Source organism: Apis cerana, linkage group LG5, assembly GCF_029169275.1.
Source record: "Apis cerana isolate GH-2021 linkage group LG5, AcerK_1.0, whole genome shotgun sequence".
Taxonomy (NCBI): domain Eukaryota; kingdom Metazoa; phylum Arthropoda; class Insecta; order Hymenoptera; family Apidae; genus Apis; species Apis cerana.
The window spans coordinates 6,123,207-6,150,804 of record NC_083856.1 but is presented as its reverse complement, the minus strand read 5'-3'; the positions used below and the strand labels follow the sequence as shown (position 1 = coordinate 6,150,804).

Sequence of the window (27,598 nt, the reverse complement as noted above, 5' to 3'; positions counted from 1 at the left end):
ATTTTAAATTGGTTTACAAACTTCGAGCGAGCGCAACTCCCTGTGAATAGCAGTGTAACAGTAATATACGATGAGGTAAATTTCCCCGAAGCCTTGTCAGAATGTTGGAAGGGAAAAGGGAGAGATGTGTAGGGAAACGGGTGATGCATTCACCTTTCGATGGAGCGTCCTCATTAACTCATTCACCAAGTCGTGGATCGGAACTCGTATCGTCGTCATCGTGATTATGATTACGCGCCCCGTTTTCACCGATGACTTTCCGACACGCTCTTCTTTCTCTTACAAGTTTCATCGGTTTCTGTTTCGCGGTGCCGCGTTTATTTGCGAGCGTCGGCGAAGAGTTTAATTAAGAGTCAGATTAGTTAGAAAATGCGCATGGATGGAAAATGATATTCGCAATTGAATTAAATGGCGATTAAATGATGAAACTGCAGGAACGAGGAAACGAAAATGGTGGGATTCGAAGAATGTGATCGACGAATCGGGGATTTGTTTGAAAAAAAGTAACTTGTTGTTTAACGAGAGTAAAAAGATAATAAAATTCCTTTCGAATAATTTGTAAACACCAGAGAAATCATAAAGGGAGATATAAAATAGTCGATGAAAAAAAGAAGAGATAAAAATGATGAAGTAACAAAGTCATAAAGAAAAGGTTAATTGTTAATGGAATTAAAAAAAGAGGACACGAAAAAGCAGAAAAATTTGCGAAAGAGATCGAGGATGAGAATCGAAACAATTATATACGTATTTTCATTAATTAATTTTAACCTCGAGAAATTTCGATTCTTCGAGCTTCGTCAAATCCTATTGCTCTCTATTAATTTCTCTTCACTCCTCTCTTTTTCATTTCCTCGTTTTTTACCGATCTCTCTCTCTCTATTTTCTCTCCTGATAAGGTTCGCGATGAAAAGGGAAAAACACGAAAGATGAAAAACGAGGAAAGTAAAGAAATAAGTGACAAGAAGAGAGAGAAAGAGAAAGAGAGTTTTCAAGAGGAAAGTTTGAGGCGAGACCGAGTGGCGAATGGATTAAGCAAACTAATTTATAGGAAAAAAAGAGAAGAGGGAGGGAGTGAAAAGGGAAGAAAACCGGAAGTCCGAGGCAAAAATACGATTAACGTGGCAAAGTGGCTAGCGGAGAATCGGATCTCTAGGTAGGAAGCTTGTTACGAAGGAGAGAGAGCGCGAGATCACAGGAAAACAGGTAAATTTGCTTCTCCCTGTGTGTAATTAAATACCCTCGACCGCTCGTGCCTCCATTCTGTGTCACATTCTGAAGGAAAGGGGGTCTGGACATCTTCTTTCCATATCCAGCATTAATATAAACGCCCAACCCTTTGTTATTTCCATTCATGATTCTTCAATATCTTCTCGTCTCCCTGGAAATTTTTGCATTCCAACATCTAGCATCGACACAAAGAACAGCTTTTGCGCTGCGATAAAGGAAAAAGGAAAGGCGATGGCTGGCTTGTAGAATTGTAGAAAAGGAGAAAGTATAGTGGAATGGAAACAAGTACGCTTGGACGACGACGGAACGGGGACGAAGTTGTTAAAAAAAAAAAAAAGAAAAAGGAAGCGAAAGAAAGGAAAAAGAAAAAGAACGAGAAGAAGAAGAAGAAGAAAAAGGAACAACATGCCAGGAGAAACATGAAGGAATTTGCATTCAATTCTCGGTATAATTGACCAGTTCGATTCGCACTTCTATTCAAACGTCACAGAGAAAAATGTCGCTTTATTTGGAATTAATAGGAATTCCGTCTTTCTTGGGAAGCTACCATTCCTTTTGCTTCTATCCTCACCGGCCTCTCCTCACTCTCTTTCTCACCCATGACCCACGTTTCCTGTTCACATTCTTACAAGTGCGCTCCCGTGCAGTCTTGTTGCAGAAACTTCTTCACGAGAGACGACCCCGAACGAATTTAGTCGGTGGCAAAGAAGTAGGAGGAAGGGAAATAGGAAGGGGAGAGAAACGATTGCTCGGGGAGAACGGCAAAAAGGATGACGGAAAAATGTAGCAAGGGATGAGAATATTGATCAAAGAAACGGAGCAAAAACGGAAGGGGAAGGATATACTATTAGTTGTATTATCGAGTCTATTACATGGCCACACAGTGGAACCACAAATGTTCGTATTATTGAAATTCATGATACGTGTATATATTATATATACGCGTTATAGAACAACGACCCGAATCGTGAAAATCAATAGTAATTTACTTATATTAAACATTATTTTTCTTTTTTTTTATCTGTATCCGATATATGAGGAATTAAAAAACCAAACAGACTATCAGACAACTTTTAATCTATGAATGATGTTTTATAATGAATCTTTATTATTTTTATGAATATACTTATCTCATACTCGAAAAAATTACGTATTCAATGAACAATTCACATTTAGATATTATGCAATGCTCACGATTATAAAACAAAAATGACAACGAGTATGGAAAAAATGCAAAGGATTCGCGTAAAGAAACGAAGTTTCCGCTTGATTCTCTCTATCATCAGCCTGTGTCGCGTCTAACTTACATTCAAATCAACCCGCGATGCAATATCTACTCGAAATTAACATAAATTTCTCTCTTCATTCATTTTCATTCACCGAGAAGCTGACTTCTTTTCCCAGACCATACCGATAGTCTTAGGACGCAATACTGCGCGAACACGGGCGAAAAAAGCGACTGGAAAGATGAAAGAGCGAATGTACGCGGAAAAACGAGGCGCGAGGGAGATAGAATCATAGATAATATCGAGAGAAGGAGAAAGAGGAAGAAACCATGCGTTCAATACGCATGCGAGGTAAAACATGTGCGCGGGCGCGTACAACGGAGGCTCTTTTCGATCGACGTAGCACCACGACTCTGACGATGACGTCGAGGAGAACGTGGACAACAACGACAAGGAGGACGACGACGACGACGAAGACGACGAAGACGAAGTCGGCGTCGACCAACGACGTCGACGTCGGCAGCTGGCTTCGTTGCGATGCGATAGTGGTAGTACTAGCAGTAGTATTACAGCAAGATAGCGAATGGTGGGAATAGAGTATCGTGGAGGGGATGGACGCCAGTGGAGAGGGAAATTAGAGTAGTGGTGGCAGCCACAGCGACAGTGGCGACGCTAACGTCGACCGTGGCAGCTTAGCGTAGCGGTGTGCACCGCACGGCCCGGTGGAGCAGGGAAATCTCGCCGAGTACGAGTGGCGCGCATTACGTCGTTCTTGATCGACTGTCGAAATTATTTTATATCGGGCGTGAATTTTTATTATAGAACGTGTCGTGTATTTATATACGAGGCAGTAACGTAACCACGGCAAAGTTTAAAAATCTAAAAGTGTAGAAGATAGAAGAATTCCGTAGTGAATGTAGATCGGTAGAACGAGGGAAGAAAGACCGGGGTTATAAACGTGTCAAACAATCGCGTGCGATCGTTGATTGCGTCGGAAGTGATGTTACTTTCGTTTCGATAGTGATTGCTCGTGTTTGTGGCCGATTTCGTGGCTTTCTTGCAGCACGAAACGGTATTTCTGACGAAGAGTGATTTTTTTTTGAAGTGTGTTTTTTCGGTTATCGTATTTGCAACGTCTCGTTTCGTCGTTCGATTTATCGATTCATAGTGTCGATTCAATCTACGTTCCTCTCGATTCGACCAAGGAAAATGTGGGCGCAGTGTGTGAAAGACATGCAGGACGAGGATATAGGAAGACAATTTCCGTAAAGTGAATTGAAGCAGAGGTCCTGTGATCTCGAGAAACATACAGTGTTAGTGAAATTGGTGGAAGATGCTGCTTGACAATCGATTGCTATGATTGAGCCGCGGAGAGTTCACGTGGAACGATCATGATTTACCTTAGGCTGCACGTCGGGAGGAGTCTACGGTGCAACACGAATGCAAGACACTGGAACGTGTTCATCGTGCCACTCTTCCCACTCTGGATTATCGGCGCCTTCTGCGTAAAAGACAGTGAGTACAAAAAACTATTTTGTATCGAATATTATCTCGTGAATTTTAAACGATACATTGTTATCGTTTACTAGTCGTTATCGGAATACAAAAACTGTTTAAGTTAGTTTAAGCAATTCTTGGAAATTTTGTACGCTCGAAAAACAATTCGGAACATGTGATTTTGCTACGCATAAACTTTTATTTTGTATACACACTTCTGTTTCGAACATAATGGCCTATGTGTTATAGGTTATCTATCCTCTACGCTCGAGTAGCTTTTCGATACTAATATATATTTCAAGATTCACCGTACATATTCTCGTCTTTTTTTATAGGTTAGGTTTCGAGTATTAAATTTCGAATGTTATAGAGCTAAAAAATTTATCAAAAATGAGTATCAATTTAATTTAATTTTCTCAAACTTGATAGAATTGCGGAATATTTCGACATCATGAGTCATTTAAGTGAAATAATGTCCTTTTCGAAAAGTGCTTCGAAAGTTTCGAGATAATAAGGAGAGTATATTTCTGCGTGAAGTCTCGAACGATTCGATAATCTCGATTGTTGCTTCTTACTTGATATTCCATCGATTTCAAACGATAATCTCGTCGTTCTCGCATATGATTTCATTTGCTAGGCGATAAGATGTTAGATAGGATCGTTATCGGAAATTTCTTACCAAAAAAAAAAAGGATTTTCAGAGCTCAGGTTTTGCATAGAATGGAAAATGGCCTTTTCTTAAAGTAATGGGATCACGACAATCTGGAAACGTAACTTCCTCGAACTTTGTCACTCGTTCGAAACGTAGTGCAAAGTTTTCAAGCTTTGATACACGAGCCTCGTGATGCTCTTCCTCCATTACCGAGAAAATTGTCAAGTAAACTTCCAACTTAACCTATCCATAACATAGAATCGATTCTCTTGGTATATAGGGGTCTTGAATTCCACGATATAATCTAGCCGAATATAACTGGCCCGTTTCGTTAACGTTTCCTCGAATGGCCGTTGGGAATGCAGATGATAGAACCGTAACACGGTTTATTACTGAGCTTTCTTATCGTTTCCGGATTCAATCTCATTTTAATATTATGAAACAATAGGATTTTCTATCATATTTAATATTGGAATGCAGATGGGTTTCACTAGTGGATTCTAACGTTGCTTCAAAAGCATTATTTCGTCTAAATTTGATCCGTGATCCCATGTATTCAATTTTAATCAAAGATCCCGCGAATCGATCGAATGTTTTCCTGTTTAATCGAACGATCGGCCGGAAGTTTTGTCTCGTGTTACATATTCATCGTAATGCCAATGTTGGACGCAGTTGGACGCGCTTCTACTCAAAGACAACTTTTCGCTTTGACTCGGTTCACGGCATCGTATTAAGCCATGCATCGGTTTCAGCTGGCTTTTAACCGAAAGCAAGATGAACCATCGCGCGATTGGTTTCGTCTTAGTTGATATTCAACTTGTTTCTTGACGATATACCGCAACGATACAGAAAGTTTCGAAATTGCGCGTTAGTCTAAAACAAGATAACAAAAGAATTGGTTGGAGGGGAATTTTCTTGTTTAAATTGCATTTACATTTTTTATATTTTTAAAACTTGAAAGATTAAAATGGATTGTCAACAAGTAATCTGTTACGCGAGATATTTCTGCAAATATTGAAAACTTTGCAACAAGAAAATATTTTTATTATTTCTATTATATTTTAATTAAATTATTTAAATTGCTTGTATAAAGCTTATAACAATATAGAAACAATCGATGCGCGAAAGGTTACTTATAGACGTATTCCTAGAACTATTAAAACTTTGTTACCGAGAAATAATGTTGGACGAAACATATCATCATCCAATATTAGAAACTCGAATATACAAATCCATAAATTATGAAAATTTACACTTGACTGTGTGTGCTCCACACATCCCCCACATTTAAAACGCTTCCACCGCAAAAGTATATGTTACCAAATGAAGAAACGTTGCTTCCTTTCTCATTCTTTTTCTTGTTCCATCGATTTTCCATTTCGAAACATCCTGTTTCCAACAAACTGTTTCCACTGAAAATGCGATTTCGATTTCGCAGTCGCGACTTGTCCAGTTCCGGTTAGCTCGACGGAAGCGAAGAGATGGACGATTTGCGAGCCCTGGAAAACCGCGTGGCTGAGAGTGCGGCAAGATTTAGTGCCCTGTCGACTCGGGATAAAAAATAGAAGCGCGTGGAAATTGCCAAGTCGGGAAACTTTGCGGCGTTGTTCACCTACGAATTGCGTTTCCCTTGTCGCGTGATGAAGTTATGGGTTCACGGCGCATCCAAGTCCCCGGGCTTCCAAGTTTTTCCAACCGAAAACCACGTTTTGCTCTTCCACGTAAGAAAATATGATGCACCCTCGACCTCTCCCCTTCCAACCAACCTCCTTTCCTAATCGTTTTGTCGCTCGGATCTCGAGGAATCGGCGAACGATTCTCGATATCTTCCCCCGAGGATATTACTTTTTAAGGGTTCGGGATTACGCGGCTATTTATTACACGTTTTGTGGAGGAACTGGCCATTTACGGGACACCGGCCATAAACACAAGAGATTAAGCGCGAGGCAAAGCTCGACTCGGGTCGAGCCAAGTATTGCTATGTTCCCTGATGAAAGTAATGGGTATACTTAGCGCGTATCGCCAATATTCGCCGCGATATCTCACGGATGATCGTTTAGCTTGTTGAAGGAATAACATGGATGTAGTGCATTAGCGAACCTATTGGCTCTGTATTTTATATACATCGTGAAATTTTCTAGTTTAACAGGGTTGATAAAACGAAGGGACGAGAAAGAGGGAGGGGAGAAATGGCGCGTTTCGAAGATCTTATATCGATAAGACTTTGTATAAGGATAGATTCGCGGTAGAAAGGGATGATTGTCCTCATTGTCAATCATTTTCAAGGGATGATTTTTAATTACGATCGTATCTTATCTCTATATCAGAAAAAGATAAAAGATAAAAGACACTCCAAGAGGTGCCATTTTTATCAACCCATCATCTTATATCGGCTCGTTAATCTCGAGAGAAGAGTTTGCTTAAGCCCTAAACCTGTTGAACACCCTCGTCAAATTCTTCTTCAGTAGAATTTCCACCAGATTCGATGTACTTCACGAGCAGTGAATGCAGGTTGTTTGTAGAGGATGCGTACGTTTACAGGAAGCGCGAAAAAAAAACGATTTCCATCCATGTATTATACGTCAAAAAGTCGGGATGGCATTCGCCATATCGCGAATTCATCGCACGTATATCGCGTCACCTCGTTGCACAGTTTTCCGCGTTGGTTCATCCTGACGACAAACAGATCTGTCCTCGAAATTTTAAGCCTCGAAGCTTACCAAAACGTGCGAAACGTTCTTCGGTTAATCGCGCCACGAATCCATCTTAGTCGAAGATCGCCCCATCCGTTGTTTGCCTTCGGATTTCGCTGAACGGTGTCGAGTTGTTCAGGATCAGAATGCGAACATAATTTCGTGAATTTCTTTCTGATTGTTAGACTGCGAATTTTTATGCCGATGAAACGAATTTGAACGTGTAATTAATATATATTGTAGTTGCAAAGTGTCAGCAAATTTTCATGGATTTTTACAAACAAATTGCTATTGCTCATCTGAAAAAATTGGATTTATTTGAAAATAGTTACTCCACAAGAAGTATATTGGTTCTATTTTTCCAATTTTTAATTAAATTAACAGAATATCGATTATCGTTTATATGAATTTACGTAAAAATTCGCAGTCTAATGATCATAACGAACGTGAATTTGTCACTCGAGAAATCGGACAACCAACAAAAGTATTGATTAAGAAATTGCTCGCTTCTTCTTCCAATTGATTCAAAATCGAGAAAAGGCAAGACGATAATTCGAGTTGTGCACATGTTCGTCATTTCTATATCGAACCGAGGATGTCTCCGATACATATAAACGTCCGCCAATCATCTTATTATCGCATCATTAGAGTAACACGAATTCCGTCCACGATCTTTACGCGTGTTACCCCTACGAACGTTGACAGTATTACTTGGCGAATTCGCGTGCGATGTAGATGTCCATCGTTTTGGAAATTCCTTTGCGTGCCCTTCTGATAACCGAATTACGATTGTTCACCGAACCATGTTGCACAAGGGCATCGAAATGGCAGCAGTAATTCCTCTCTCTCTCTCTCTCCTCGTTAGCAAATATCTCACGTGCGGATCGAGGGGACGAACGATTGATTTTCGTGCCTCGTGCTGCGTTCCCTAATCTCCCTTCTCTCCTTTAGCTTGGTCAGAGTAATTAAGCCAATTTTCGCGTCAAATACGCGGAATCACGGATGGTCACGGATGTCGCCCTTGATTCGATGAAAGGATTTTGAGAAATTTGGAGGAAAGGGTGCGATTTAAATCGAAGATTTCGTTTTATGAGATCCTATCGTTCAGTCCCTTAATTTTGCTAGACTTTAGTAAAAAAATGAATATGATACTACTTTCCACGTACACGTTTATCAAGCTCTTGCCGATAATCTTCGACACGGTTATTTATCGTTCGATTTGTACAAGGATACTCCAAGGGGTGACCAGTTTTTATTCATCAGTTCCGCTTCAAAACGCTGGCGAACGTTCGGATGGATGGGCCGAAATGGCGTCACAGCGTGTAAAACTTGGAGGTCAATTAATCGACGTCGCGCTCACGGTGGAAAAGCGCTCGATAAAACACTCGGATGATGATCGTGCTCGGTTGAAAAGGAGTTCGATTCGCTCGAGATTGGAATCGGCGCGTAATTATTCAAATTGGCCGCTCGTTGTTATCGATTGGCGCGGGCGAAAAGGGAAGAATGGTTGCGATCTTGGAACGGTAAATTGACCGCAACGAAATTTTAATCGAAGTGAAATGTTACACGCGCATTGGTTTATTTGCTTTAATTATAAGGTTAATTAACAACGGAGCAATCCTCTCATTAATAGGGATTTTGCTGCGTTTTATTGGAGGTGTTTATGAAAATAAGGGTAGAGGTGAAGCATTGCGGATCGGTGCTTGAGATTAATAGGATTTATTCGTATTCGTCGAATGTATCCCGTATATTATAATTTTAAACTCGTTTCGAACAATAATTAAACGTCGATCGTGTCGATTTAGATTTTACGATATTTACTTTCGCGTGGATTTTTCCATCCATTTTCACTCATCGTCGTTCAAAAGTAACTTCTCTCGACAATTTATCTTTTTCTGCAATTACATCGTATTAATTCATTAATCTTGATATAAGTATCTCTCTCAAGAGGTTATTATTATTATCATTACGATGACGAAGGGGATGAGAAGATAAGGGAGGAGGAGAGGGGAAACTGTTAAAAGTAGAACTTATCTTCGGTTCTATTCCGGTCACGAGTTAAGAACCCAGAGTCGTCTTTTCAGCACGAATGCAGAAATGTTAGAAAGATCTCATTCTCGCCAAACTTTGATAATTTACTGGAATAATAATTGTCGTTGAAAAGCGAACAAATCTCGTACAACCAGGATGATGTTATCAAGCCTTCGAGGTGGCAAAACTTTAACCCGATATTTCCACGCGCGGGATGCGTACGTACACGCGCATAAACCTCGATCAAAGGAAATCCCATTACGGGACTATCATTCCATCGTTGTAACAAACCATCCTATACAGATATTCCTCTTCGTTATTCTTTCTGATATCTTCCTCTCCCCCTTTCGAATATTTTAAAACCCTTAACGACCCTTCTTAAATTTAACCATTTAGCGCCAGAATTTTAATACGTTTCAAGCTCCTTCCAAGAATTAACTCGCACAATGGAGATCGTACGAGCCCGTGCGATATTAAGCTCTAGGAAAAAGCATGAAGAAAACTGGAGGAAAAAACGGAGGAGGAAGAATGGGGAAAAAGGGATGAAAGGGGATAAAATTGTTAATATAAGAAACAAAGAGGAAAACAAAGAGGAGGAACGTTAAACAAAATCCTGAATTACGATCACCAACACACGAGATATTTTTACGGACTCTTCCCCATGGATAACGTTTTTACAAACGAACCCTCGTTGTGAATGCGCGAGAGCACGGTCAATCGTTGCGTCGTTCGACTCGATAGAACCTCTCCCTCCCTCCACGCTTTTATTACACACGTCAACGATCATCGACGTACCTAACCGTGAAAAACGCACCACTCCTAATAAACTTACGGTTTCTGTTAAACTTTACCTCTTTCAAACCTCTCAGAGACGATGATCTAATCGAGAGGCGAATAATTGGGATAATTGGGGGGTGAAAACTCGGTGTCCTTGGCGCGATAAACCTTTTTTATAATCTCGGTCTGCTCGAGATAATAATTGGATTCGTTATTATCCTTATCGCGAGGGAGGGTATTAAGGGCGCGGGTAAAGGGTGGTGATTTTCCGCGCTATCGAACGAGCTTCACCCGTGTAATTAAGAAACGGGTCTTCGCGTAATTCGAGGGTAGAAGGGGAGGCAGCAGCAGTAGTTATTTTTATACAGGGCGTAACAGAGCTCGGTTTCAATAGGCAAGAAATTATGAACTAAGCCCGAGAACGAGGTAACGCGCGCGTGAGGAGGAGGAGGAGGATATTCGCGAGTTCCTGGAGCGAGGCAGGGAAAATCTTCCGGCTCGTAAGTTTTACGGTCGAGCGAGGTTTACACGATCCTCCGGGCGACGTTAATTGCGGAAGATTTTGCAAATGGAGGACTGTGAATTACCATGGTAACCGCGTTCCACCGTGGCGAAATTTCGCTGTTCCTCTCCATACCCCGTTAATTTCGCGTAAAAATATCAGAGGGGATGTTCAAGCGTCCGATCCGGCCTGTATTAATCGAAACGTGCGCGAATCAATGGCACTTTGTTTTATTTTATATTCGTGTTTCCCCGGCATTTCTCGAGTTCTCTTCTGGAAATTTAATGAACTCCCGATTCGGTTCTATTTCGGTGTAAAATAGAATATATTATAGTATTCGTGGGTAAAAGTCGAAGGGCGGATAATAGGGATAACAGAGAGAGGGAATGTTGGTGAAGGCGATCCACGAAACAAATTGATCGTCTCTTTTTTATTCCTTTTTTATTTCACCTCCAATGGAAGCATCTTGAATGAAAATTATGTAAATGCCGCCGATCATCTGGGAAACCTGGCAATCGATTCAGAAAAATTGACTCGTATTTTTCGTTAGCATCGACTTTTCAAATCTGTTCGAACGAGATATTTATCGGATTTTATACGCGCGAATCGCGCGTGGATAGAAATCAAACATTGAAAATGAACGAGTAAACGAGATATTTCGTCGAAATATATGCTAGCTTCGTGTCTCTGATCATCCGCGTTAATTCTGGCTGCGAATCTCCAAGAGGAGCTAGGCAAAGTAAATGTTAAGAGCTCTTTCCTGCATCCCACGGCGAAACTTCATCAGGAGCACGAGTGGTTACACGATTTCCTGGTGTATGAATCTCCTAGTTAGTCGTCACGATAGATACGTCATGATTTTGCACGAATGGATCGAAAGGAAAACGCAATTTCCCACTCCTTATTGGTTTAGAAATATATCAGTATGATAGAAATGAGATCCATTTCTCGTTGTATCTGCATGGATAGAGGCTGGCATTCGTAAGTTTGGTTGCCAGGCTCATAGGTCATGCTATAAATCAACCCCTTCGACTCACCATCCCCTGCAATGGAACTCCTTAGGAATCGATAGCTCATCCGTAGCACAATGTCTCCAATCTCACTGTTGATAACTCGCTTTATCCAATTCCCGATTAATCGTGTCGATCGAGATCATCCCCATCGCGAGTTTATTCCCCTCCTACTTTTCCTCCCTCGATATTTCTCTGAATTTAGAAAACTACGTATCATACTACGTATCATAACTTATTCTCTCTTTCAATCATAAATCTTAAAACAAAAAATTCGGATTATAAATAATTGGTACTTTGGCACAAACGGGGAACGATCTCGATCTCGTCCTACGAAGACGAAACGCGTGAATTTATCTCGGTCCAGAAATTTATTTTTACGTATATTTCAACGCGTAGATGATCGGCCGTCATCGCGCATGCAACATCGATGAAATATCGAGCTCGTTCCAAGCTCCTTTAACCCCCGTCGACGGGGGTGTACCGATAGAGAGAACGCTCGAGAGAATTGCGAGGGGGTAGTTGGCGAGGCGGTAACGTTCCCGTAATGCCGTTTCCTCCGGGCTGAATATTTAAACGTTCGCAGCCGACCGGCAATTTTCATAAAACCTCGTTTTTTACTTCGGGGGAGGGGGTGTCTAGGTAAGGAGGAGCGTAGGAGGCTAAAAGCCGCTGTTAACTGGTTCCGGATGTAAAAGCACTAAAGGTCTAAATTATTGGCGTGGCAACATTATTACTATTTTTAATTTAACACGGCCTGGCCGGACTCCAGCCTCGCGGTTTCGAGAAATTAGCGTCTATCCGCCTCTCACGAGGAGTAAATCCTGCCCTCGACCCCCCATCAGGGATACATTCTCGATAATCGTGGAGCAAAGATTTTTTTTTTCTTCTTCCTTTTTTCCTCGTAACTTATTTGCAGAAATTTGTTTGAATTTTCCTTTGCGTTTTCCTTCTCCTTTTTTCTTATTTATAGAAGTTTGTTTGATTTCTTCTTTTTTTTATTGGATCGTGCAATAAAACGCGACGCTCCTCGTTATTGAAGTTCGAATTTTATTCGTGATAATCCGTGTGTTATTAACGTTAACGCATAGCTCTCAACAAGAGTTCTTAAAAGTCTCGTATAGCTCAATAGAGATCCGCGATACTTCCAATATAAAAAGAAATTGACGATAATCCATAGTAATAGTTTTCTTCGAGTCGTTTTCATTTTTATTATTTCACGGGTCGTATACGAAATAAATACAGATTGTTGGCTCGATAGCTCGTTTTCTGGGAAAGAAACAAGGTAACTCGATTTTCTACGGTAGATTGGAAGATACTTTATGATGAGCCTATTCTCTTTTCGAAAAATTATAAATTTCACAATTACTCCACATAATTCAAAGTTACTCCACATCCCATTCATTATTCCTACACTTACGACGGCAATTACATTTATAAATTCCATAATTATTCAAGTACGCATCGTTCGATTAATCGATTTTTGATAATTTCTACATCCTTATTCCCACGCTCTAGTTACAATTATAAATTCCACAATTGTTCCACAAATTTCCTTCGTCGTACACCTAATTCGAAGTTATTCCGTCCCCACTCGAAAATATCTTCTCCATTGTATACATTTCCAGGTCCTTATCCATTATTCCCGCACTCTAGTTACGAGGCGACGACTACTTTACACGTAACGCATATGTGCACCGTCCTATATCATCTTCGCGGTATATCGGCCGACAAGCGCCCCTCGCCCCCAAGTGGAGCGTCTTGCTACGTTTAATGCACCTTCCGCTGACAACGGCGTCGTACTTCGAGAAACCCTCTATCGGGTATTGTGTTTTCCGTTACGGAGACGGCACAGCTATTCTTCCACCGGGTCTTCGAAGTCACTCGACCTACATGGAACGCGGTTGTTTCTTCAGCCGCGAGAGCCGAACGTTGCTCGATGTAGCGCATGCTCGATGAATATGTATGACCGAAATTACGTTGTTTAAATTGTTTTAATGGTATCGTCGCGATACTGGGGATTGCGTTTCCGCTATTATCGAAATTATCGAGATGTGAAAACGCGTAGAAATGATCTCGGAACGAAACGAAATTGCGGGAACATTTGGAACATTTTTCAAAAATGTACGAGACGTTTAACGGTAGTTATGTTTCGGATGAATGTGGAGGAATTAATAATTAGCGGCACGAGCTAGGAATAACGTTATCTCACAAATAATATCTTCACTGCAATTAGAATTAGTAATTTCGTCTATAAGAATGTCCTCCATTTCTCGCCTAATATGCAACGTTATCTTACCACGTACAAACAACGCTAACTGCGTACGTGCTATTCGTCGCGATTGCGGTGGTCCAAGATTGCTTATTCTGGAAGCTCGAAACTATGTATCGGATGCAAATGAGTTAATCAAATCTGCCGATCGATCAGAAAAATACAACGTTCCTCTCTTTCATTTTCAATTTGCAATTAAAAGAAAAAAAATTTCGAAGAATTTTCTTATTTTCGCAGCAAAAGTATAACGATACGGTTTTTCTTTCCGTGCATTATTCGCAACACAGCGTTTCGAAGTGGTTCGTATCAACACTTTTGCGTCGAATCGATGGAAGAACCGAATGTTACCGGTGGTTGTAGCGTAAACAATGGATAGTAACTATGTCCACAAGTAATAATCGAGTGGATTCTGGTCAAGGGATCATGGAAACCAGGCAATTGATTCTCCCTGTCCATTTATCGGGAAACCGCTCATCCAAGCAGTCTTTGGCTTCTCGATTAATATCGGGTAACAGAGCAAACTATATCTTAATCACAACCTTATCCTGTATCGTGGAGCGATACAGTGCCTTGTTCACGCTGATACCAATTTATAATTCTTCACCATGATGACGATTATTATTCTTCCCTACATCGAATTCATATTTCTCGTCTGGACGGGTATTATACCCGCATTAAGAGATACGATCGTCGTCTCGAAACGAAGATATATTTCCGTATCATTCGACGAGTTTTACGAACATCGTCAATTTCCGCGAAATGGACGCATTTTACGTTGTTTTCGACGATATCGAAACGCTCTTATAGTTATTTTCGTCCTTCTAAATAACAATTTCTCCCCCTTTGATCGATAAAAGTGCTGTTATCTTGGTTTTATTACGAATTCTCTATATATCGTCGTTATAAGGAAGATGTGAAAAAGAGAATTTGTTTAAAACGAATCTTGCCACGAAGTTGTCGGAGATAACGTCGGTTAATTGTAGGCGAATATCGATATGCCTGACCAAAATTATTTTCGATCATTGATTATTCCCCAGTATTATTATTACTTAATTATTTACCAACTTTCCACTGCCATTGTTTCGTAATGGGGCATTGCACAAATTATCGGAAGGTAAAATAATTTGAAACCCCTGTTAGAATCAATATTTACCTTCAAGCTAATATAGTTCGTTACACCAGAGTTGATTAATATAATCAAACATGGTCGCTAACGAACAAATAACGACCGTCGTAACGTTGAACAAGATTTGATGAAAATTAGGGCGAATTAAGAGAAGAGATCCGCATAATTGAGAAGCGTTTCAAGGAAACTGCTTTCTTAAAATTCTCTCAGTAGTCCACTCTACCACGAGTCCTTTAGCCACCTAAATTATTCAGACGGCTCGAGTTTCGAACCTTAATTATCGCGACACTTAATTATCGCTAATTTATCAGTGCAGTTAGGAAAACATAGATTTTACACTTTAAACTCCCATCATCCCCGATTTACTTTATAATTAATACGAAAATCCTCGAGTCGCTGAGAATAACGACTTACCTACATTCCTCCTCCGTTCCTTCCCCCAAAAAGAGGTTCAAATCGGAAAATTCGATCACCAATTTTTTCTTCTTCTTTTCCCCCTCCCCTCTCACGATTCCCTGGAACACGATGCTTTCGACAGGGTTCGATTACACGCGCGGTTCGTAACGGTAGGTCGTCGACGACGACACCGTTAATCTCGGTAATCTTCATATCCTGTGAGCGCTCTTGAACCGTGGCTACGGGGGCAGGAAAGGTGCTTAGTCGGCGCTTGACGCCCGCGCTATCGCGTTACGACGAGATACCCGCGGGGTCCCGTTATCCTCGAGTGTCCTCGGTGGCCTTTAAGTATCTTAGACGAGCGTAAATTAGGAGGAGGAGGAGGATCTCGTGCAACGCGTCTCGTGTTCCTTATCGTGGCGACGAATCGTTGATAATCGATGAATGTACAGTCGAGAATGGAATTTTTGACGAGCCATTCTCGCGGCTATATTCGGCATTTTGGAAACAGTATTCGATGGAGGATGAGCTTCGGTGAATTTTCTCGATGCGCTTTTTTTTTTTTTTTATGCAACGATGAAACTGAAAAATCGTGATTAAGGGATTATACGAGAGGTAGGTATGATTTGGAAGTGTGGTTGGCGGGTTGTTAATAGTCGGCCGCTCATATTTTTCGGGATTTCGTTACGGGAGAAATTGTTAGGTAAAGAGATACGCGCTTTTGTTAAATATTGGTAGTCGAATTTTTGTCTTTTTTTTTTTTTTTTTTAATAATGAAATTGCACACGGGTTTGTATCTCGATATCTGCCGAAAACAATTGCCCGCGCGGGTTGCTGTCAGGCGCAGAACGTTCGTAGTTTTTTTTTTTTTTTTCCTTTTTTCGCAAATCGATATATAAAATCAAATATTTCTTCGTTACCGTGTTTTGATCGCTCCGTGAATTGTTATCGATTATAAACGTAAAGACAATACAATTTTCATTTATATTTCAATCTACTTTGTTTCCCTTTTCGAGAGGTCGTTCGCGTTATGGAACGATCGAAAACAAACGACCGTCTCGCTTCGCATTCCCGATGTAAGTCGTGCCCGAGTACGGATCGCGTTAACGTCGATTCTCCACGATCTTGCCATTATCTTCTTCTTTTTCTTTTTTTTACGATCTCGAAGGCGACGATCGGTTGTAACAGCGCTCGTAAAAAAAATTCGTAGCATTTATACTTGTTGCAATTTCAAAAGGAAAAAGAGAATATCGTCGATGATTGTTGAGATCGTTTATTATTTCCCATACCCTTTGAAAAACCGATTAACGTCGCTCTATCGTTTGGACGGAGAGTAGAGAAGTAATCTGGAATGAAAGGCTCTAGGGTAATTTTCAATATCGTTCTCGTTACACACGATGTCCCTTTGATGGAGAAAAAATCCAAAGCCTGTCATCGGGTTCGAGAGATACACTTAGTTATCTTTCCATCGGAATACTCTCCTCAACGCTCCATCCCGGAAATCGAACGGTCTCCCTCGATATGGAGGATAATCGAGAGAGGGTAAAAAGTGACGCCAAAACTTTTCTCCACCTTGGAATTATTTTATACACCGTGAATATTTTTTCCCCTGGAATTTTAACCGTTTCGAACATTTTGCAAGACGAAATCGCTTAAATATTACGTTAATAATAATTACGAAAAACTCTTATCCTAATCTCGATATCCTAATTAATCTCCATTCCCCTCCCCTTTCCTCCCGTTGAATTATTCCACCCTCTTGAACTTTTGACGAGCAAATCATTTCGTTTCCACGCGAAGCTTACCGAGAAATCTTCACCCTCAGCCGCGACAAAACACTCGCCCCCGTTTGGACAATTAGCCCGCCAGTTTCAGTTCGGCAGGAGGGGTGTGAGGGAAAGGAATGTCTGCCAATCCCCCGACCAAGGCCAATTAGAAAACGTGGGGGAGGGAGGGGGACGTTTTCTTGTCGGGTCATCCTGTTCCCCTTCTCCCTTTAATGCGCCTCGAAGCGGTTGTCAAAGTTGGAAGGCAATGTTACGACGCGTTTAGCGTAACGAGCGCCGTGCACGTCCCTCTATTTTCAATGGAAACCGAATTAGCCCGGTCGGGTATAGTCAGACGATGGCGGTCCGACTGGTCCCCGAGTTCCGTTAAACGGATTAAAATCGCGAAGCTGTCTCGTGATTTCTAACCGGCTGTTTTCTTTTCCAATTCTTTTGGAAAGGGAAGGAAGCATTGTAAGTTAATTAATAACGCCGCCTCGGCTAGTTTTCTTAGACGAATAATAAAGGGAACGTTTCAATCGAGTGTCGGTTTCTTTGCCGATTATTTATAAGTAGGTTAGAGTTGATTCGTTTCGATGAGATTTCTTCGAATTTTTGTTTTGATATTCATCGGTTTTTTTTTTTTGGATTAAAAATTTCTTGTGATGAGAGATTTGACGAATAATCGAATGAATTAGGAATGAATTTAGGATCATTTCAATCAATTGATTTATTTAAAAAATTCGAGTTAAAAGTATTTGGATTTTGGTGGAAATAACAGATTTTTGTAATGTTCGGATGAATTCCTTTTTGTTTTTTCAATCCGGAAAGAAGTTTGAAGGAGAAAGATTTTTTTCTCGTTTCTTAATAGTTAATTCGTTCTTTTTGATTAAAAATTTCTTGTAACGAGAGATTTGATGAATAAATAATCGAATGAATTAGGAATGAATTTCAATTAATTGATTTATTTAAAAAATTCGAGTTAAAAGTATTTGGATTTTGGTGGAAATAATAGTTTTTTGTAACGTTTGATTTTCGTTCTTAATCCGGAAAGAAGTTCGAAGGAGAGAGATTTTTTCTCGTTTCTTAATAGTTAATTCGTTTTTTTTGATTAAAAATTTCTCGTGACGAGAGATTTGGCGAATTAATCAGTAATCGGCGAACGAATGAATTTTAAATTTTGGATTATTTCAATCAATTAGATCGGTAAAAATAAATAGTATCTAAACAGTCGCATGATTATTTATAAATAGTTTGAGTTAATTGCAACGTTTGGATATAATTCATCCTTTTTAATTTAAATTTCTTGTGGCGAGAGGTTTAAAATTTTTGGGTCGCTTCGATCAATTGGATCGGTTGAAAAGTGAGTGAATAGTATCTAAATAGTCGCAATCACGATGCATTCTGCAGGATTTCGCAGGAACACGCGACGCGCATCGAGGAAGGAGCAAGACAAAGAGGGAGACGAGCATACGTAGCCCGATTGACAAATGCAGTTGGCCGTGCTTGATGGAAATTAGTCTACCGCGCAGCACCCACTGCACAAAATTGTTGTCATTCGCCGTTGAAGCGACTTCCCTAACTGGATTTACGCGATCCCGTAAGTTCGTGGGGCGTTTCCACGCGACCAAGTTTCTATGAAAACGTCATTAAGGACGATACATCACCTCGAGGATCCTCGAGAATATTTTCTTCTTCTTTTTCTTCTTCCTCTTCTTCTTCATCTAAATGTCATTTTACGAAAACTCGCGACCCGTTGAGATTATCACGTGATTGATTCGCGTGAATATCTGAATAAATCCTCGAGGAAATGAAATCCAAGCGTTTTTCGTGCGGTTCGAAACGGTTTAACTCGTTACGAAACTCGTAACTCGATTCGGTTAAGGGCGCGAGAAGGAAAGAAAAGCTTTGAAAGCTTCGTTAACGGCACTTTGATTTAACGATAAACACGTGGGAAGGGTTGGCGTGTTCAAATTGTGAAACTAGTTGGCCAGTTTCATCGACAATAAGCTTAATTCCACGCCGCTCGCGAACTTGCAATAATATTATGAATTATTACGTGGTGGATTAAACTGCGCGAGGCGCCAAGCCTGCTTTTCAAACACGTGAAAATAATGATTCGAATTATTCACGCAACCAGCGACTCTAAACGCGAAAATATCAAAACGTTTAACACTTTAAAAATACTTCTGCAAAAACTTGATCGAAACTTATTTCAACTTTTCGATCGATTTTCGATGAACGTATAATTAGGATATCTTTTTCTTTTTCAAAAGCTTTCTCGTTTATCCCGATACGATTTTCGGTTCTCGAGATATCCTCGTGCAAAGGCAAAGATAATTTTTATTATCTCCCTTTTCTTTATCATTCGCTCTCACTGATCCACTTCGAGCTCCAAACAACGAATGACAAACGGGATTCTTCTGGAAAAATAGTAGTACGCATGTAGATCGTTGAAACGATTCATTCATAATCTTCTGAGTCTTCATATCTCGACAATCGATTGAGATAAAATAAAAAGTGACTCCAATGGTACAGTTTTTTTTCAATTTCTTGAATGGGTTTTGATAAATCAATTTCTTTTCCATGAATATTTCGTAACTTTTTCGTTTGTTCAATGGTCTGCGTCAATGAGATAATCTTTATTCTACTTCTTACGCGTTAATTTTCAATTTTTATTAAACGATTGGATATTTTCCAAGCGTCGAACGCATTTAGGTACGAGAGAACATCACCATCCACTGGTTTATCTTAAGTTTTAAAACGACAGAGGGGATGAAGATAGGATAGAAAATATCAGATTACGAAGACACCTGTTAAGTGCTGCCGACACGAGCTGCGAACGAGAGCGTTTAAAAGTCGCTCCCTGCTCGCGTGCTCGCCTCCCTTTGACTCAGGGTCACGTGATCTTTTCATTTTTCTCATTCCCTTATTCCTTCTCTCGACTTTAAGAGTATCTCGTGTATTTTTTCTCAGAGTGGAATCGATCCAACGAATCAATTTATATGACATTCGTTTTAAGCCTCTTCGTCATAAACTTTAACTTTATTTGTCATTCCTTTCCTTTCGCCTTAACACTTTAATAAGGAATAAAAATTATTACGAGTTGTTACTTCAACACCGTTTCCCATCCGTTATTATTCATCCATCCAGGTTTTTTGCGATCCATTGAATAATCGATCCACATAACCGTATGACTATCATCTTTACTTGCTCGTTACCGATTCTGTTCGCCCCTATGGTCGAACTTGAAGTGATATTCCACGGCGACGGTCTCGAATCGGTCGTGTCGAGGGTCGTGAAACTCGAATTTACAGCGTCGTATTTCGTTTCGGGCGCAGGGAAAGGGCGGGCACAGCCCTCGTAATTCACGCAGCGGCCCCCTCCAAACCATCTCGAGGATCGACGCTGCCCTGGCTGACGTTTAACGACATCGCCTTTAATCGGTTCGCGTAAGTGGCATCTAGTGCAATATAAACGAAAGGGCGAGCATCGCGCCGTTTGCGATGTGAGACGTGGGATTTCGATCGACGTGGAGAATCTAATACGAATTCAGGACGAAACGAGTTGTGTATTGTTTCGAATTGGAAGAATGAAAGGAGGGGAAAGATTGAGGTTGAAGAAGATACAGGAATTTTGTTCGGAAATTTGTCAATGGTCAGTTGACAAATTGACAGTTGACAATCAGCCGTGCTTTAGATATTGTAGAATAATAGCACGTTGATGTTAAAAATTGTGCAATTTAATTTTCAAAAATGTGCGTTTGCATTAAAAAAATGAGCAATTATATTGGAGAATCGAGAGGATGCCGTGGCCGAAGACACGTAGACCCCGATCCGGAGGGGTCTACACATCGCACGCCACGGATTTTAATTCTTATATTTTGTTTCGCAGAACATTTTGTTTCTATGAATTTACGAAATTTTCGTATGAGTCAGGGGAGAGGAAATTGAACGGAATGAAGAAGAATAGAACTACTTCCTCTTCGAATCGTTATAAAGGACCATACGAATTCCCATACGTCGTTGCGTTAAATGTATAAAACTTCGTGGAACAAAGCAGGTGCAAACACAACAGAGGTCTTCTGTACGATTGCAATACCGAAACTTGTTCCCTGGTAACAACTCTCCGAATACTTTCTCTCTGGTGCACGAAACTTTCCTACCGTTCCCTCGAAAACTCCCTCATTCGCCACACATTGTTTCTCCTTAAAACAATTCACAGCTTCTCTCTGGCCACGCGTATCTCGCATTTCTATCTTGATCCCTGATTCAAAAAATAAAAAAAAGGAAGGAAACATCCCCGTGTACGTAGCCTTCGACCCGGAAGAAAACGGAGAAAAGAAAAGATCCGTAACTCAGATTTAACAGATTTCTTTCTTTCCACTATACCATCCCCTAATTCCGTGGAAATCCTCTCGTCTGTCACGGGTCCACGTTCGTGTATCGTTCGAGTTGGAATACGAGTCTGATTGCGCAACCTCGTTGAAACCTCGCTTTCGACGTCGACTTTGGTCCCTGGCCACGCGCCATCCCTATGCAAATTAACCAACCGGCCGTGCTCACCAATAAAACTGTCGGGACAGCTCCAACTTAATTATCGCCGGAACTTACGTAATGGATCGCGCAGAGAGGCGGCAAGGTACGTGCAGGAAACGCGAGAATTAGCACAAGGGAAAGTAACAATGCTTGAAGAAAGGGGAGGAAATTAGTAAGCTCGACGAGCGTTCCGTGACGAACCGTTTAATTGATTTCTATCGTTGATTTAAACCAACGACGTTTGATTTATCGAAGATATCGATCGAGCAGGGAAGAGTCGATATATCGATCGAAGATAGCAGATGTGAACTTGAAAATTCGTCTTTATTTTAAAAGTTTCTTCTTTTTTTCTTTTTTTCTTTTTTTTCGAAATGGAAGTTGAATTAATTCAGAGGGAATGATAATACGGAGAGACGAAGGGACGCGATTCTTGGGACAATTTTCAATTGGGACTAATTGCGACCAGGAGAAGGTGACAAACGTTGAACGAGTTTATTCAAATTAGGAGTACCGTGCATGTAAGGGGACTTGTGCGGATTCAAGGAGGCCCCGGTTGGTGGCATTGAAAATTAGCATTTCAGATGTTTCATTAGCGGCATATTGGGCTTAACTTCTTAACTCAACGGGCCAAGTTTCTCGAATACTGCTCTCTCAAGCTGCATCAGTGGTAAAACCACTCCTCGACACCCCCTCCAAACGCGCACGGCCAATTTCCGCGCCACACAATTTCAACCTTCCCTGAATATACACAACAACATTCTTCGACAAATTTTTCAAAGTTGGGGAAATAATTTATCTTTCTAAACTCGACCGAAAAGTTAAATTTTCGAATAAGAAGTTGTCTTGCAAAAATCCAAATCCCGCGGGAGAACGTGGCACAACAAACAAGATTCTTGCGAAATGCAAATTTCGCGAGGGGGCGAAGTGGAGACAAATACAAACTCGAAAGAGGAGGGGAGGACTTTGGAAACGATTCGCGTAATTTCGCACCATGACTAATAAGTGGAGAGCAGCGGATTTACACACACGCACGAACGCGCATCTGGCGGAATAAGGGAAAAAGGTGGCGTGCGCGTGTCGGCGCCACGCTTTTGATCGCATCTTAATATCCCTGCGGGTAGACCGGGGAGAGAAAGTCACGTCCCAGCCACTTCGTGCTAAAACTCGAACTTTATAGAGGGGCGCCGTGGCCGGCGTTAATCTTCCTTTTAACTGGAGACCAAACCGCGTCGCACCTGCTGCTCGTAATCGGCTCGTGGAAAGTATTTTCGTGCAGTCTGCCGACGTTAAGGATAAAATTGGTTAGCTCGATTTATTCTCTCTCCCTCCCTCTCTCTCTCTCTCTCATTCTCTTCTCTGGGATGGAGTGGGAAATGGCGGAAGTCGGGAGCTTGTTCCTGCAAACTTTTTCGCAACACGATGTTACAGGGTTGTTTGTTTGATCAAGAGATAGTCCCTTTCTGTTTTGTCCCGCTCGTTTCTTTAGAGTGGATGATGGGATTTGGAGCAACTGTGCCCGCGGTGGTGGTTTAAATCGTGGGGAAAAATGTGATTCGGTGTGTTCGAGCGATTGAGGCGGAGATTTAATTAACAGATGGGGGATGATGTTTAAGGAAAGTTGATTTTGATTTGTCTCGAATAATTTTGAACCGAAACGAACCAATCTTTATTTATCGCAAAATTAATTTTTTGAAAATTTATCGACTGGCTGCAACGGAATGAAATCATTGGAAATATTAATAAATCGGTTTAATTGATTTAACTTGCAATTTCGAGTCCATCACATCACCGTTAATTGATTTATCTAACCTATCAACAGATTCCTTCTCTCCTCAACCCTAACGTTCCATCAGGACTGCCTACAATTATCCTCGCTTGACAAATGCCAACTATACGCACGATTCAAACCACAATGGGAAGCATCAATTTCTATCAAGCCAAAACTCAACCCAAATTGCCAACCAATACACCCAATATTTGCACCATTCTGTTCACCCTGTAATTCGTTGATCGAAACTATATATACCAACAAACTTTCACCCCCTCCCTTCCACAAAACACTCTATAAACTCCGCCAAAAACCAAATAGAGAGCGGGAGGGATCGTGACACCCGAAAGCAAGAAGTCTCTCGAAACTTGGAGATCTTTAACGACGTTTTATTCTCGTGAAACAACGACAAGAGAAGCATCGTCATCTCTTCTCGTATCATTGCAAAACGCTAGGATCAAAGGTCGAGCGACTTTGAATCACAGGTGCATCGAAGGCAGGGGTTGCGTAGAGAAAGAGAAAGAGAGAGAGTCGGGTTAAAGTTAAAGGGGTTGGATCGTATCGTATCGCAAGTGACCCATGAAATCAAGTTGGTGGTATGCGGTTTGGGTTGAACGAACCCGCGACCGACACGCTTTAAAAATATCATTTCCCGTCGCCGCACCCCTCTAAGCTATTAAATCGAGCGCAAGAGAAACGGGTGGATGATGTTGGAACCGTGTTCGATAAAGCAGCCTCGTATTCCTCCCCCCGTAATTTCGTCCCCGATCGGGAATTTCGAATTTATCGAAGAGAGAAAGATTCTTTCCCTTGGTTTTTGTGCGTCGCCTGGATTTTTTTCCCTCCCTCGGCTGCCTTTGGCCCGTCGATCGACATTGCGGAAGCGACTCGACACAGAGAGCTTTTTCAGAAGAAGAATTTTTTTTTTTTCTTCTCATTCCCCAATGTGGCTTTCCATCCTTTGATGGAAATAAAAATTAGAGGGAAGGAATTCAGGAAAGGAAACTTGGAGAATAATTGTTATTTTTTTTCTTCTTTCGATTTAATGATCGATCGACGTTATGCTTCGACGTTTGTGATAAAATTGGGAGTTAATGAAAAGAATAAGAAGGAATAAGAAAAGAAGTTTGCAAGAGACGTAAAGAGAAAGATTCGTACTTTTGTTGTATATTAATTTTAAAAGATGGAAGATGTATTTGTTATAATAGTTGACTTTTCGTAATGTCGTTACTAAAAATTTTACACAAATTCGTATTTTTCTCAAGTCAAAGTCTTTCTTCTCGTTCATTCTATTAAAAGAATCTCTCTCCGGTTTTCTTCTCTCTCAACGGTGTATTCGAGTTTCACGGTGTATTAACCTCAAACAATATTTCCTCTGAATGATACGAGGAACGAGATCGAGGTACGTGAATCTTCTTTAAAAATTCAGAATACAATTCGTTGCAGCATTCTTATATTTACAAACAATTGTTCGAGTAGAAACTTTGAAGAATCGCGCACAAATTGATATCGAATTTCTCCATCTTCCTCTTCTACCCCATTTTCGTTCGTTCCAATCTCTAACAATTAATCCCTAAAATATTCTCCATCGATTATCAAATATATTTAATATCCCGGATATTATTAAATCCGGATTAATCTTTGAAATCGAATTCGAACACTTGGTTTAACCACCGAGAACGGATGCGCGCGATCTTCACTGGATGGATGCCTTAACGCACGGATATATTATTAATCGGGCATCGATCCGGCATTGGCAAGAAATTGTGTAAAGTCACGATGACCGTCGTTTATGGTCGATGACCGATTTGATATGCAAAAAGGGAATACGAATAGGCGAACTTATGCATTCGGTTTGTACTCTATCGATCTATGCCACAGTCTTGACACAGATCCAAAGATCTTCTATGATGCAAGGCGTATAATTCCACGTAAACGCGTGTACGCGGTGGTATTTGTTATAGGATTTTTCTTTTTACGCATTTCTTACTCTTTGCGTATTTATTGGGGTTTAATGGGATGAAATGGTGGAGAAGTTTATCGCGTTTATTTACGGGAATAATATTATTTATTTTTCCATATCGTTTAACCGTTCGTGTATGCAATATATATTTTCTTTGAACGTAATTGGGAATGGATGTTAGAGGTAAGCGAGTTCAAAGGGAAATATATCTTTTTATGGAGATGATATCAAAAGAGAACGTGAATGGAACGTACGTACCATTCTCATCAGAGTACGTTTGAGCTACTTTAATAAATAAAGAGGATCTTTACTTGAAACATCTCGCAAATTAATCACTTCTTAACCGCATTATCTTTTACGTGCAACAACAACAACAACAACAAGAACGATATTTCGTCTTCGTGGAAATAATAAATGTTTCTCTTTACAATAACTGTTTATCTGAGAAATTTATACGCTTTGCCGGAATTACATATAAAAAAGAAAAGAAATATATACGATCCAGGAAAGAGATGCAAGATTTTCTTTGAGATTTTCAATTTCATAATTTTTGCAAATAAGAATAATACGTTTTAATTTGTTTTACATATCGCGCAAAATAATAATATTACAAAACGGTAAAATATTTTTCAGCCATTGCCAAGCGTTCCTGTACAGAAAATACAAAAGAACAGGAACATGTGACATTATTATTATTATTATTATTTTTAGAAAAATATAAAAAAGATGGAATCATCTTTAATCGTCTCTTTCTCTTCCTTGATTTATCGTCGACGCGAAATTCCATCAAAAACAAGAAACAGGAGAGATAAGAATGAACCGTTTACTGGCAACGAATATAGTTCCATTCTATCCCGAATATAGCGCTATCTAGCTATTCTTATACGTGGTAAAGTTAATAGTAGTCCACCTCCTAAATCATCCTAAATCATTGTCCCCCTCCCCATATTCATAAATTACCACCGCGCACCGTGATTCGAAAATTATCGCCTGTATCTCGGATTACTGCGCCTCCAGGCGCTATAATTATAACGAACGCGACACACGTGCGTAAGACCGGGTCACTTAGACCCGATGCAACGATGTCCACGTAACGGTACGGAGATATACGACGCGCTTCAGACACCGATTTTTCAATTTTAAACGTTTAATAAATCGTAACGATGTCTCTGTCCCTGAAAATTATCTTTCTATCCTGCTCCAATGCAACTTGTAATTATTCAAAAGCAATCGATAGTTTGAAACAGTCACAACAGCCACGAATACCACAAAACAAAGTTCCGTTTCTGATTTAACTTCGAAAGAGAAGGGAAATCATGAAAACGGACGATGATCTCGTTGCCTGCAAAACGGTTAATTCCGAAGTTAATTCCGAATAATTGTTGGTTATCACAGATTATTATTCTCCACAAAAGGGTAAACTCGAACCTTCTTCTCCCACCTATCTTTTTCCAGCACTTTTTCAGGGAACCTTTTCCTTCCCCGTGGATAGCGGTCCCCGCTTTGAAGTTATCCAGTTATTTCGGACGAGCGAATTCGCCCGCCTTAGAGGCTGATCGAAAATTCTCGAGAGCGAGATTTCTTTGTGCCTTCCTTCCCGAATACTCCTTTCCATTTCCTCTCTCTTCCTCTCTCTTTCTCCCTCTCCATCAGATCCTGCCGGTCCGCGATTAACTCCTTCGCCGCTCGAGTCCCCTGTCGAGAGGTTAGAGGTCTTGAAAACCGTGTGCTTTTTCGACGAGTATTCGCTGGATCTAAACTGGATTCTCCTCGAATTCATTTCGAGGAAAGTTTTAATCGACGATGCTCGACAGGCAAACATGTTCAAAGATCTCGTTGGTGCAGGAAGGAAATTAACACTTTGCACTCTCAGTCTCACGCGACGGCTTCGTTTATGCTGGATTAATAGTATCCTTTTCGCTCTTTATTTCTTTATTTTATCCCAAGAAACTGAGAACTGGTGAGGCGCAAAGGGTTAAGAAAAACGGAGGCCACAGTCAGTTAGGCGGATAGGGCTTGTTTACCCCATCGATTGTCGATTAAATTTCCGTTTCAATTATGTTGATATCGATCAGGCATCGATAACGGGACGATGCTCGAGCACGATGCCACGCAGTTAACAGGTGGTCAAGAGAGTGGCTCGCAAGAGTGGTA

General features: G+C 40.6%; 1 protein-coding gene across 1 annotated transcript in view; it reads left to right on the top strand.

Moving 5' to 3' along the window:
* Window positions 1–3,097: 3,097 nt before the first annotated feature.
* Window positions 3,098–27,598, top strand: part of LOC107996525 (neural cell adhesion molecule 1-like) — a 245,986-nt gene continuing 221,485 nt past the window's right edge. The window contains exon 1 of the mRNA XM_062074672.1: window positions 3,098–3,968. Coding sequence (XP_061930656.1) covers window positions 3,845–3,968 — 124 coding nt within the window. The 5' untranslated portion in view covers window positions 3,098–3,844. The remainder of the gene's footprint in view (window positions 3,969–27,598) is intronic.